The 12,626-nt window shown below is 33.0% G+C and overlaps 1 protein-coding gene across 8 annotated transcripts in view; it reads left to right on the forward strand.

Annotated features, from left to right (window-relative positions):
* Positions 1 to 12,626, forward strand: part of LOC124427568 (neuronal acetylcholine receptor subunit alpha-7-like) — a 252,146-nt gene that overhangs the window by 153,957 nt on the left and 85,563 nt on the right. For all 8 annotated transcript variants that reach the window (XM_046970658.1, XM_046970652.1, XM_046970655.1 and 5 more), the window contains exon 7: positions 10,089 to 10,164. In XM_046970658.1, coding sequence (XP_046826614.1) covers positions 10,089 to 10,164 — 76 coding nt within the window. The remainder of the gene's footprint in view (positions 1 to 10,088; positions 10,165 to 12,626) is intronic.

Genomic DNA, 12,626 nt, shown 5'->3' on the forward strand with positions numbered 1-12,626 from the left:
TCCCTAAACCTTTATATATATATATATATATATATATATATATATATATGCCTCTCTCTCTCTCTCTCTCTCTCTCTCTCTCTCTCTCTCTTTCTCTATCTCTATCTCTATCTCTATCTCTGTCTATATCTATCTCTCTTTCTCTCTTACTATCTCATTCTCCTCGTAACTTCGACGATAGAACGAACAGATCAACCATACTCGCGATAGGATACTACGATCTTTCGTCGAACGAGAGACAAACCGTCACGTCATTGTCAGGAATATCGAAATTACTTTGGGATGATTCCCTTCGATCGGGAATTCTACGAGCGTAGAGAGATTCTCGAATATTTTTCTCTTTCACTATTTCTCTATATATCTATCTATCTATCTAACTCTATATCTAACTCTATTTTTTTCTCTATCTCTGTCTCTGTTTCTCTCTCTCTCTCTCTCTCTCTTTCTCTCTCTCTGTCTCTCTTTCTCTCTCTCTCTCTATTTTTCTATCGATTTTATCGAGATACATCGATCCTCAAGGAATATCCTTGATTCTTATCAAAAGATTTAGCATGACCCTGATATCCTTTAAGATCGAAGAATAACTTTTTACGACAAAACGATGATATTATAGAATAAACATAAAGCATTAATAAGTTCATATTTAATTACTTTGTTGTCCTTTAATATCCATTTGGTATTACAATTATTGTTAATACTATTACTAATACTACTCTTGCTACTAGTACTACTACTACTACTACTACTACTACTATTACTATTACATAGTTCATAATCCTCTTAATTATTCGCTTGGAAATCTAATTTCAATTCTTTGCAATAGTTAACTTTTTTTCTATATATATATATAATCTTATAAACATTTAATTCAATAAATATAATAAGTACATGTTTTCTTATAATAATGCATCAGTCAAAAGAAGGTATTTAATTCGATCAAAAAAAGAATTCAGAGTCATTGCTAAATGTTGTATCAATACATTCGCTTATAGTAATTTATAGATGCAAATCATTTTCGACGAATAGAATTCGTATTTCTTGCGAAAGATCGTAAATCGAGATTTTCTTCAATGAATGAGTAAGGAAAGAGATGAAAAGAAAAACAAAAAAGAAAAAGAAAAAGATGAAGAAAAGTAAAAAAGGAAAAAGGAAAAAAAAAAGGAAAAGAAAAAACAAACGGAGAGTTTTGACATCTCAAGAATAAGGGCTCGCTTGGCTACGCTTAGGCTAAGTTTGCATTCATTTCGCATACATTGGTGGAACGTCATAATTATTGATTCTCTGAAGCAAAAGAAAAAAAAGAAAGAGGACGTTCGTCTTCTTTGTTTCTTTCTTTTTTGTTAAAAATAAAAAAAAAAAAAAAAGAAAGAAAAAAAAAACCAGAAGAGAATAGTACGCAATGAAGGATCAAATATGTTCGTTCTCGTATTGTTACGAAAATCGAAAATTCGATCCTTCTTGAATACTGAATTTATAGTCACACGTAAGAAGTAAGAGACCATAACTCGTCAATCGGTTACGCTCGCACGAGCCTAGCAAGTGGAAAAGTTAAACGGAGCGAGAAAAATCAGCCAATCAGGGAGAATGTCTTTTATGAAAGCTCATCGACCCGATAAGCTCGTATTTTGAAAAGGTGTCTCCTTAAATTTGAATCAAATTTAAATGACATTTCTTAATACATTAACGAAGAAGATTAATATAAAACGATATAAGAGAATAATATTGTTATACTTTTCAGTATAAAAAAATTTCCTTTTTCTAAGATAAAACTAATACGTATCAAATGAACATTCGATAGGTTGCATTTGTCCATTTGTGATTTTTATTTTTTTCCTTTCTATTGATTTTTTATTTTCTTTCTCTCAGAGAAAACAATAATACGAATCATTTCAGAAATCATGTACAACAATCGAACGATAGTTAGTTCTAATTCCGCTAGGCTCAACGAAATCTACGTTGATCGAATTAATTTACACACATTAATGATCCAGCTAGATGATTATGTCGAACGTAAACGTGCGGTTGCATATAGATCGAGAAATACGTATCTGCTACTGCTATTGATAAGTATTATTTAATCGTGTTAATAAAATTGACATCTGCAGACCCAATACGCTTAACAATCTCAATATCTATTTATGCGGGAAATGCGCTGAGATATCTATACCTACATACATACATGTATACATACATACACACGCACACACACACACACACACACATATATATATCAAATTAAAATGCACATAAGCGATTGATTATTATTTTATTAACAAATTCTCATAAGTGTCACGAGATAATAATCTTTTCGTTATTAACCATTGTTAATCTATATATATCATCGCATTTTCCGTCTGTCTAACAAATATTTCTATTAATTTTGACATCGAATTGAAATTGAAGAAAATTAATGTTGCCTCTTCTCATATGGTAAATAATTAAATAAATAAATAAACAAATAAATGAATGAATGAATAAATATAGACAGAACGATAATAGAGAGTAGTATTTCTTGAGTAATAAAAGTAAAATAAAACGATCTAAAAAAGAGATATACATATATATATATACATATGTATGTGTGTGTAAATATGTAGACGAGAATCCTATTGAAGTAGAAGCAACAGAATTTTCGTAGACGAAAGGGGGGACGTCAAGAGTCGAATCTTTTGACGAAGGAGGAGCGAAAAGGGGGTAAAAAGATATTGAGCCAAGGGTGCAAAGGGTCCGATTCAAATCGCTTGGAAGGCGATCGAGGCACGACTAGACGTTGAGAAATAAACGTGCTACCCAATACCTGTCTCTCTCACCTGTTGCACCCGTGGTTACTCGCTCGTTGAAACGCGAGCGGCGATGCGTCTCAAGACGCGTTCTTTCTTCTCCCTCTTTTTCTCATCCTTTTTTCCTTTTTTTTTTTTTTTTTTGTTATTTTCCTTCTTTTCTCTTTTTGGCTTTTTTTTTCTTCCTTTCTTTCTTTATACCTTACGATCCTCCCTCAGTGTTTCTCTCCTTTCTTGCTAATACGCGCCATTCCAACCGGATCACTTTTATTCTCGATTTTCTTTCTATCTTTCTTTTTTTCTCTTTGTTTTCTTCCTCTTCCTCTTACTCGTCTGATTCTTTTTCTTTTAGTTCTTTTTTTCTTTTTTCAAATTTTGCTTACTACCCATCTCCTCCACCCCCCCCCCCCCCATTCCCCACTCACTCTTCACCATCATTCGTTCACGATAAATACGCCACGATCCTTTTCAATATTTTTCCATTTTTACTTTTTTTTCTTCCACCCTCTCTTCAACGTAGTTTATCCGAATTTCTAAATCAGCTAGCATTCGACACCTAAATTTCTCAACATCTAACTTGCGATCGCCGCCCTCTATTTTATCGTTAAATTCTACTACGTCAACGTCTGACGCCGTTACCTTAACATTTTTCAAGACGAAAAGAAGAATCGTGATAAGACGTATATTAACGTATTCGATCGGAAAAGGGTCTTACTTGAAAAAGCTACTTAATTCTTTTCCTTTTCTTTTTTCTTTTTCTTTTTCTTTTTCTCTTATCCCTTATATTCACCCATTCGATATCTCCACCATTAACAAGATAAATACAAGCGATCATCGATTTGAGATTATCGATTTTGTAAGGAATAAAAACGTTTTGCCCTTTTAAGGAATAAAAACGCGTTTCTCTTTTTTTCTTTTTTTTTTTTCTTTTTTTCTTTTTTTTCTTTTTATCTCAGAGAAATAATTTCCAAGACTTTCGATCGAAAAATCTTTCAAGCTTTCTCCCTCTTATGCTTTTCCACTTACTCGATATAATTTTGAAGATATATACGTTTCGACGTGATAAACGTTACGATGAAAGGTTTACGATGAGTTTATGAATAGGAAAGGAAAAAAAAAAAAAAAAAAGAAGAAATTGTGTCAATGTGAAGAAATGATATAATAAAATCTAAGACGAAGCCGCCATTGTGCGCGACATGGATGCATTATTTGTTCGGATGCGTTCTTACTTGCGTGCCCGAGGGCGCATTTTGGGATAACGGGAGATACGAATGTATATAATCGAAGGAAATAGTTTTGTTTGCATTAAACGTGCGCGCGAATAACCTGGCACACATGTAAGATCACAATTGCCGAAAAACATTTTATTGGCTTATCACGATTATTCGAACGACATTTCGAGATTTTCCTAAAATTGGAAAAATTCTCGAAATGATTTTCATCGTTCGAGAGTGTCTCACTTACGATTACGATCGATTAGTCTCGAAATGGCTTTAATGATAAAAAAAAATAAAAGATATATATATATATATATATGAAAAAATATTGTTATAACGACGAGTCTTCCGCGCGAATGAAAAAAATTCTAAAAACATCTGCATACATGTATACCTATATATATATATATATATATATATATATATATATATATGTATATAAAATCAATTGTATCAGAAAATAGATTGTTGATAAGCATATCTCGAGACAAGGATACGTAACGAAAGAGAGAAATGCTCCTCGTATCACCTCAAGCACAATGCGAGTCGGACGAGAACGTTTCAAATTGAAATTGAAAAAAAAAAGAAAAAAAAAGAAAAAAAAGAAAAAAAAAAGAAGGAAAAAAAAAAAAATATAAAGAGAAAAAATAGTCGCGAAAATTATATCGCGATTGACACGTTTGTTGAGAGAGCACGGTCAATTATCAACTACCATTCCCATTAATCCTCTTTAGATTTATTATATAATTTTTAATCGAGTGTATATATTTATTACATATATTCATAGTGTACAGATTTCAGACAAGAAACTTATTTACTCTGATCGCTCTTCATCGTTATCCCCGTCATCGGTTTACGCACGGACGATCGATCCGCTCGTTTATCTTCCTTGATCACTGTTCCTTCTCACCGTCGTAACATATTTTTCATTCTCTCTTTTACCACTGTAATTTTCTTGGGTACCCTGATCGATCGATATCATTTGTCAAAAATTACACACACACATATATATATATATATATATGTATATATATATGTATGTATGTATCATGCAAACCAGTTGGAAAGAAAAATCGACTCTTGCAAAGAAAAGAAAATATTTTACCCGTTTCATTCATTTCGTTCCTCTTACTTTTCTTTTCTTCTTTTCTTCTTCCTTTTATCTAAACGATTTACCTAAACAATTTGAACGAGTCCTTGGTCGAAGAACGACGAAAGAAAAAAAAAAAAAGAAAAAAAAATAGATATATTATCTATCCGAGACAAGAATTAACATCTGCCGGGAGAAAAAAAAACGTAGAATTTTATTTTTTAATCCTCGACCGCTACGTAGAGAAGAAGTAAAATAAAAAGAAAAAAAAGAAAAAAAAAAAGAGAAAAAAAGATAAAAGAAGAGAACGAAAGAAAAGGGTGGACAATATAAAAGGACAAAAAGAAAAGAAGGAAAAAAAAGGAAAAGAATAAAAAAATAAATCGGTGAGAAGGAATTTAAAAAATCGTCGTAACTTTTCGCGCTACGCTAAACCGTGTCTCCGCCCTTTGGTGAACCCTCTCTCCCCCCCACCTTCATCCTCCCGTTCTCTCACAAAGTCCAGAACCAAGAGTAGAGATTTACGAGCAAAACGATCTTCCGTGATTCGATGATCCCAGAGAAACGTGTTCGTTCGTGTCAACGATGGACGATCTCGAGCGCACTTTCGAATCTCGTTTACCTCGTAAATTCGTATCGAGAGACGGTCGAACGTTTTTCCCTTCTTCCCCCTTTCGCACCTTTTCTCTCTCACTTTGTCTTTTTGTTTCATTTTGTTTTTTTCTTTTTTTTTTTTTTTTTTTTTTTCTAAACGCTAGGTGCCACTCCCCGTGCTCTCTCACCTTTTTTTCTCCGCCCTTTCCTCCCCAACCCCCTGCCCGCCCCACCACCGCGTCAATATTTTTTTCGCTCACACTCAAGAGAACGCAGTCCGAGCGCATTTTATCAACCAAACGTATACTGCATATAACGTTTTCCACCACTCTCTGTCTCACTGTTTCAATTTATCTATCTATCTATCTATCTATCTATCTATCTATATATCTGTCTCACTATCTATCTATCTATCTATCTACTTCTCTTTCTATCTAATGTCTCTTCTCCCGTCTCATTTGACCCTTCAAGATTCCATGTAAATATATATAAATATATATATATATATATATATATATATATATATATATATATATATATATATATATATATATATATATATTATAGCGAATTTTCTATACTCTATTTCTCTAACGCCATACGTTATTATATTATATATTTATATGTGTCTATGTATTCTGAATGTCAATATGTATCCATGTTGTTCAATTGGAAAGTTCTCGTAGAAAAAGGAAACAAAAGAAAAAAAAAAAAAAAAAGAAAAAAAAGAGAAAGAGAAAAATAAAATAATATAGAAATTAAAAAGAATGGAAAGTTTGATGGAGGACTAAAATTATAGGAGAGGAAAAGAGAAATGAAAGAAAAAAAAAAAAAAAAAAAAAAATGAAAAAAAAACAAGAAATGACAGAAAATTGAATAAAATAAAATAAAACGAAATAGAATAAAACGATGGAGAAAACAAAAATCATGGACAAAAAAAAAAAAATTAAAAAAAAGAAATAATGCAGAAAGAAAATGAATTCAGTCATTCATATCGAATTTGTTTTAACGTTAAATTATTAAGTTAATGTATTTCGCCTGTGTAATTAAATGCACACGCTCGTGGAGCGCGCGCGCGCGTGTGTGTGTGTGTGTGTCGCATGTCCCCGTATAATTGATTAATTAATTATTATTATTGTTAATCGGTGTACATCGGTGTACGTTATATTTCTCCAAAATACGTGTCCTTTTAAGGATGTAGAGATGCATGCGGTTAACGATATACGATATGTATATGTATATGTATAAATATGTATATATATATATATATATATATGTACATAATATATCTAGAGCTACTATTAGGTAGCACGTAGGAATCTATATATCTATATTCTGTTCTCTCTGTTTTCACCTCCTTCGTGTCCTCTTTCAGGCTCTGATTTTCTACCTCTTTGTCCGTATCTATCATCACCCTTGCATTGCGATTTAAAGGGACACACCTATTAGTCGTTCCTCTGTACATATGTATGTACATGTAGGTACTGTATACTCCGACACACAGTGTTACGTTTGCGAGGGAGTATGTAGTATACGTGAGAGCAGCTGTGCATATTTGTTATTCGCACGAAGTTCACTATAGTCCGTATATTTCAATGTTCCACGTATACGCATACATGGACACAGGCGTACACGACTAACATAGTATACATTAGATACAAACCTATCTACCGTCTATCTCTGTCGTTCTGTACATTATCGTTTACCGTTTCCAGCTCTCAGAAATGATCCAAGATACTCGTCAAACTATTCACGAATTCCTTTGAAAGATTTCCTGTGTAATAAAGGTATAGATTAGGGATCCTATACTTTGAGAATTTATATCGTCGATGAACGTAATAGGGAATTGTCGTGAAAATGGTCGAGACTCGTCTCGTTGTTTTTTTTTTTTTCTCTAAAGACATATATATACATACTTATTATATATGTATATATATATATATATATGTATATATATAATGCATATTGTATATATATATAGAAAAGAGAGAAGATAATTTTAATCGAACTACTTACGTGACAAACAAGGAGCAATCGTTCGTGTATCGCTCGAAAAGAAATTTATTCGTAGAAAATGGCTCGTCGGATATATTCAAACGTTACATTATTTATTTTGGAATGATATAACATACGTATATTTTTCTTTTCTTTCTTTATTCTTTATCTCGATCATTCGCGATCAGTCACGATCGATCAATTGTATATCATGAGATAAATTTTCACAAGGAAAGTTTCATGTTATTCGAGTTTACCCAATTGTTTCTACGAGGATCCCATGTGTTTTGCTCGTTATCGATTTAATTTCAATGTAAAACAAGGGTAGATGATAACTCACGATTAGGTTTTTCTTTCATTTAGTTATTCATTCGTGCACAAAACGTTTACGATAAAATACGATTCCCTTTGTATTATCCTTCTCGTGAAAGATAATTTCATGGAAAATCAATATCATACGTAAGTACGTATTTACGTATTTAATTTTATCCACGATGATAATCTATTTCTTTTTCGATTAATTCTCGTTAACTCGTTTCTATTGATAAAAGTAATCCGAAGGAAAAGATAGATATTTATCATATCTATCTCTGTTAGTTAAAAAAGCACATACAAAAAGGAAGAGAAAAAAAGGAAAAAGGAAACGTCGGGTTTTAATCAAAGCCACGTTATTCCATTTAATCTATCTCGCTTCGATGAAAATTGAGAGAGTACGAGTAATCTAAATGAATGTTTCATGAGTTAATACGGATACGATCTATCGTACTTGAATAATTTATAACGTCAAAACATTTCAAATAATTCGTTGGACACACGATTTAAGGACAATTTCGCGAGGTCGTAGCATCGACGCGAGAATGCGAGCGTCGTTCAGTACCGTTGAAAAGAAGGATAGTATATGCGGCAGGAGGGGAAGAGGGACACAGGTTATTTGGACTCGTCAGAAAGTACATACATATACAAGCACATTCCATTTGGCGGCCGATCAAAGAGCAACAGATACTACTAAAATCCAAACGAAACGATCTTTTTTTTCAACGATGCTGGAAAAAAAGAAATAAAAAACTACACAGAGAGAGGGGGGGGAGGAGGGTTGAGATACGAAAAAAGAGATTTTCTATTCTCCGATTCGGTTCAGTCACTCGTATCATCTCTTTTTTTTTTTTTTTTTTTTTTTTTTTTAAGCTTTGATGCCGTTTAATTTTACAATCTCTCGTTGCTCTCGCATGTCATACGTGAAAATTTCATTACGTTAGGTCGTCCGATCTTTTAAAGTAAGTGGCTATGATAAGTGTTTAAAAAAAACTAAGTGTTGAAAAAAAAAAAAAGAAAGGAAGAAAAAAAAGGGAAACAAAAGAAAAATCTTCTCGATATTATTATCTTTATGTTATTCGTTTTAATGACGATCAAAGAGGAATCGTAAAGAATAAGAAGGGAAAAGAAATTTCAATTCCGATGATTGTGTCACGTTTGAATTTCACCGACGAGCCGGCAACTTCGCGACTGTTAAATTGCTCTCTTTCACGACATCTTCACCTTGTACGTAAATACATACATATATACATACATACATACATACATACATACATACATACATACATACATTGATACATAGATACATACATAGAAGCTGCACAAACTTTTCTCCTCTTAGTTTCGCATGTTAAATCGAGTAACGTTAGGCGAGTAACATCGAAAAAAGATCAACAAAAGATACCACTTTTATTTCTATTTTACGACCAAACGAAAACCACTTTCGCGAAAAGGAAAGGAAAGGGAGTTTAAGTGGCGATCGAATTAAAAATCAATAGACCAAGAACGTCGTCGTAAAAATGTTTGGCGTGGAACAACTTGCCGCCATTAATTCTTTATTTCGTGATTCGATTCTGTTGGCCAGCCAGCTAAACAAAAAGAAAAAAAAAAGTGAAAGGAAAAAGAGAAGAACTAAAGGAACGATTTTCCGTTTGGTCATCGACTGGTACAACCATCTACAATTTGTACCGATTTCCTTATCGTAAATCAAAGAAGGAAAGAAGAAAAAGAATGAAAACGAAAGAAAAAAAATAAATAAATAAATAAAAGATAAACAGGAAAAATAATTGTTTCTCCTTTTTATCTATGAAATTGCATGTCTTGCTCGAAAGTATGCATGTATTGTATTATAATATCTAATATGCTTTATATATACATATATATATGTATGTATATATGTATATATGTACATATGTAAATATGTATATATATATATATATATATATATATATATATATATATATATATATATATATAATGCATCCGTTTATGCATGAGCGCACGTTTTTCTAAAGTTTTAGAAGTTTCCTATAATTATACTACTACGGTATGCCAATATTAGAATATACGCTCGTTTTAATCAAACTTTGACCTTGATAGCTCGATCTGGTCCTCGAGTCAGAGAAGGGAGGTGACTTGTCCGATTTCATCATGAACGGGGAATGGTATCTCATCGGTGAGTTCTCTATGGAGTAAAGTTTGCGGATAGCCAAAATCTCTATATATGAATAATTTCCGATAATTTCCAATCGTTCTCTATTTATGAAAGCGTCCAATTGAATGGGAAAGTAGAATGCGGGATAATGAACAAAAATATATATTTATTTCTTTGCGATAATAACAATAAACGTTGAATCATTTGTTTGGAAACGAGGAACGAATCGGTTTTCTTTTCTTTATTTTTTTTTTTTTCTCTTTTTTTTTTTTTTTTTTTTTTAATAATAATTTTCTCAATCTATCTTCAGGTGTTGCATTTTTTATCTTTCTTTCTTTCTTTTTTTTTCTTTTTGTTCATCATCCTCTTACTATCATTTATAAAAATAAAATACGAGATTGTTTCTGTGAGATAAAACTTTTCTCTCTCTCTCTCTCTCTCTCTCCCTCTTTCTCGCTCTCGCTCGCACGGACAATAATTCGTTAATTCAAGTGACATCGATCATGAAGAGAGGAATGGCAGGATGAGGTGGAGCTTATTAACGCTGAGGTCAACGTAGCGTCGATATTGGCACAAGAATCGATTGAGAGTGACCGGTGGAGAAGGGAGAAAGAGGGAAGAGGGAAAAGTGAAGGGTGAGGAATGAGAGGGAAAGGAGGTGAACCCACGTGATGGTGGCTTTCCAACGGGAAGCATATATACCACGCGGAAAGCCCTCTTTTCCCTTTGTACGTCGAGATCAAAGCCCCTTGTCTCTCGTCCCTTCTATCCATACCCACTGTTCCTCTTCTCTTCCTTTATCTATCTGGCATTCGTACGATGCTAATGCACAGTTAATCCAAATGGTAATTTGCAAATCTGTTTGTCCGTTATTACGTCGAGCGCGAACGAGAAGATTGCTCGATGATTTTAGCCAGGAATCCATACATGATCATATATACTGCTCGCATAATAGTACATATATACAGTACATACGTTCAAAGGACCATATTTTGATGAATATAATAATTACAAAAAAAATATGTACATATATATATATATATATATATATATATATATATATATTATATAGATGTAAATATAGTAATCGTTTAAAATCGTTTGACGTAATAACAATTCACATATCTTTATGTTATTTGATAGACGATAAAACGGATAAACAGGGAATTTATTTCGTCGTAAGAGCAAGTTTAAAGATTATACCTTGTCACGCGTACATATTGGCATAGAGACGGCTTTTCGATCTGTCAACGGCAGAATATATCGCAGTCCATTATTCGAACTCTGTGTCAACGGCTGGACATCCTTGACCAAAGTCAAGTCGGCTTACATCCGACGTCCTTGACGTTTTAATTAAAATCGAAGTCAAATTTATCGGCGATTCAAACTTCGATCATCGATTCGAGTTTCGATTCTTCGATCGAATTCGATCGTTTTCTTTTTTCTTTTTCTTTTCCCTCCCTTTCTTCCGTTTTATTATTATTTTCTTTTTCTTTTTTTATACTTTTTTTCTATTCGATCGTAATGATCGATAGAAAAATAGATCGAGAAAATTGTATTAATAAGATCTAAGGAAAAATCTCGAAGTCTTCCTTATAATATATCGAATTTGCAAATAACAATGGCCATATCATTTGTGCTTATCGGAGAACGTTATATTATTATTATTTTCTTTTCTTTCCTTTTCTTTTTTATCGAGCGAAACCACATAGAGATTGTTGCTCTCGATTGAATAGAAACCAAAGGAATTTATGATACCTTCTCGATGGTCGAAGCACCATATATGCATTTATGTATGGTCATACCTTTACGAGAATATTTTCTTTCTCCATCGTGAAAGTAAGCGCGTAACAACGTTCATGCATCGACGAATTTCGTTTACCATCTTTTCTTTTCTTCTCTCTGTTCCTCCCTATTCCCCCCCCCCCTCTCTCTCTCTCTCTCCCCCTCCCGTTCACTTTTCAACCTTCGCGCAGTTATATATTTCCCTACGGTTGTGTCGATAATAACGACGAAATCGTGACTATCTTACCCTACTTTTACGATCTGGGAGAGTGAATGGGAAAGAAAAAAAGAAGGGGAAGGAGAAAAAAGAAAAAGAAAAAGAAAAACCGAGGGAAAGATGAAAAATGAGAATCGAGAAAGTGTATAGGGATACTCCGAAATAGAACATTCGTTTATATAAAACGTCCTCGTTCCGATCGAAATTCCCCGATGGTGTAATATTCCTGAGCGCGAATGGATATAACCAAGGGAAATAGAGACAAGGGCTTTACGTTCCGTGACGTGAGAGGGTAAGATCACGAATGAATAAATCGAACGATTTGAAATCTTACAAATATGACGGGTGCTTCTTCTCGTCTCCTTCTCTTTCTCCCTTATTTTTATCTCCCCTTTTTTCTTTTTTTCTTTTTGTTTGTTTGTTTGTTTTTTTTTTTTTTTCTAATCTCTCACGAAACCTCAGCGTCGTTCGTACAATTTCT

This window comes from Vespa crabro, chromosome 10 (assembly GCF_910589235.1).
Source record: "Vespa crabro chromosome 10, iyVesCrab1.2, whole genome shotgun sequence".
In the NCBI taxonomy this organism is placed as follows: domain Eukaryota; kingdom Metazoa; phylum Arthropoda; class Insecta; order Hymenoptera; family Vespidae; genus Vespa; species Vespa crabro.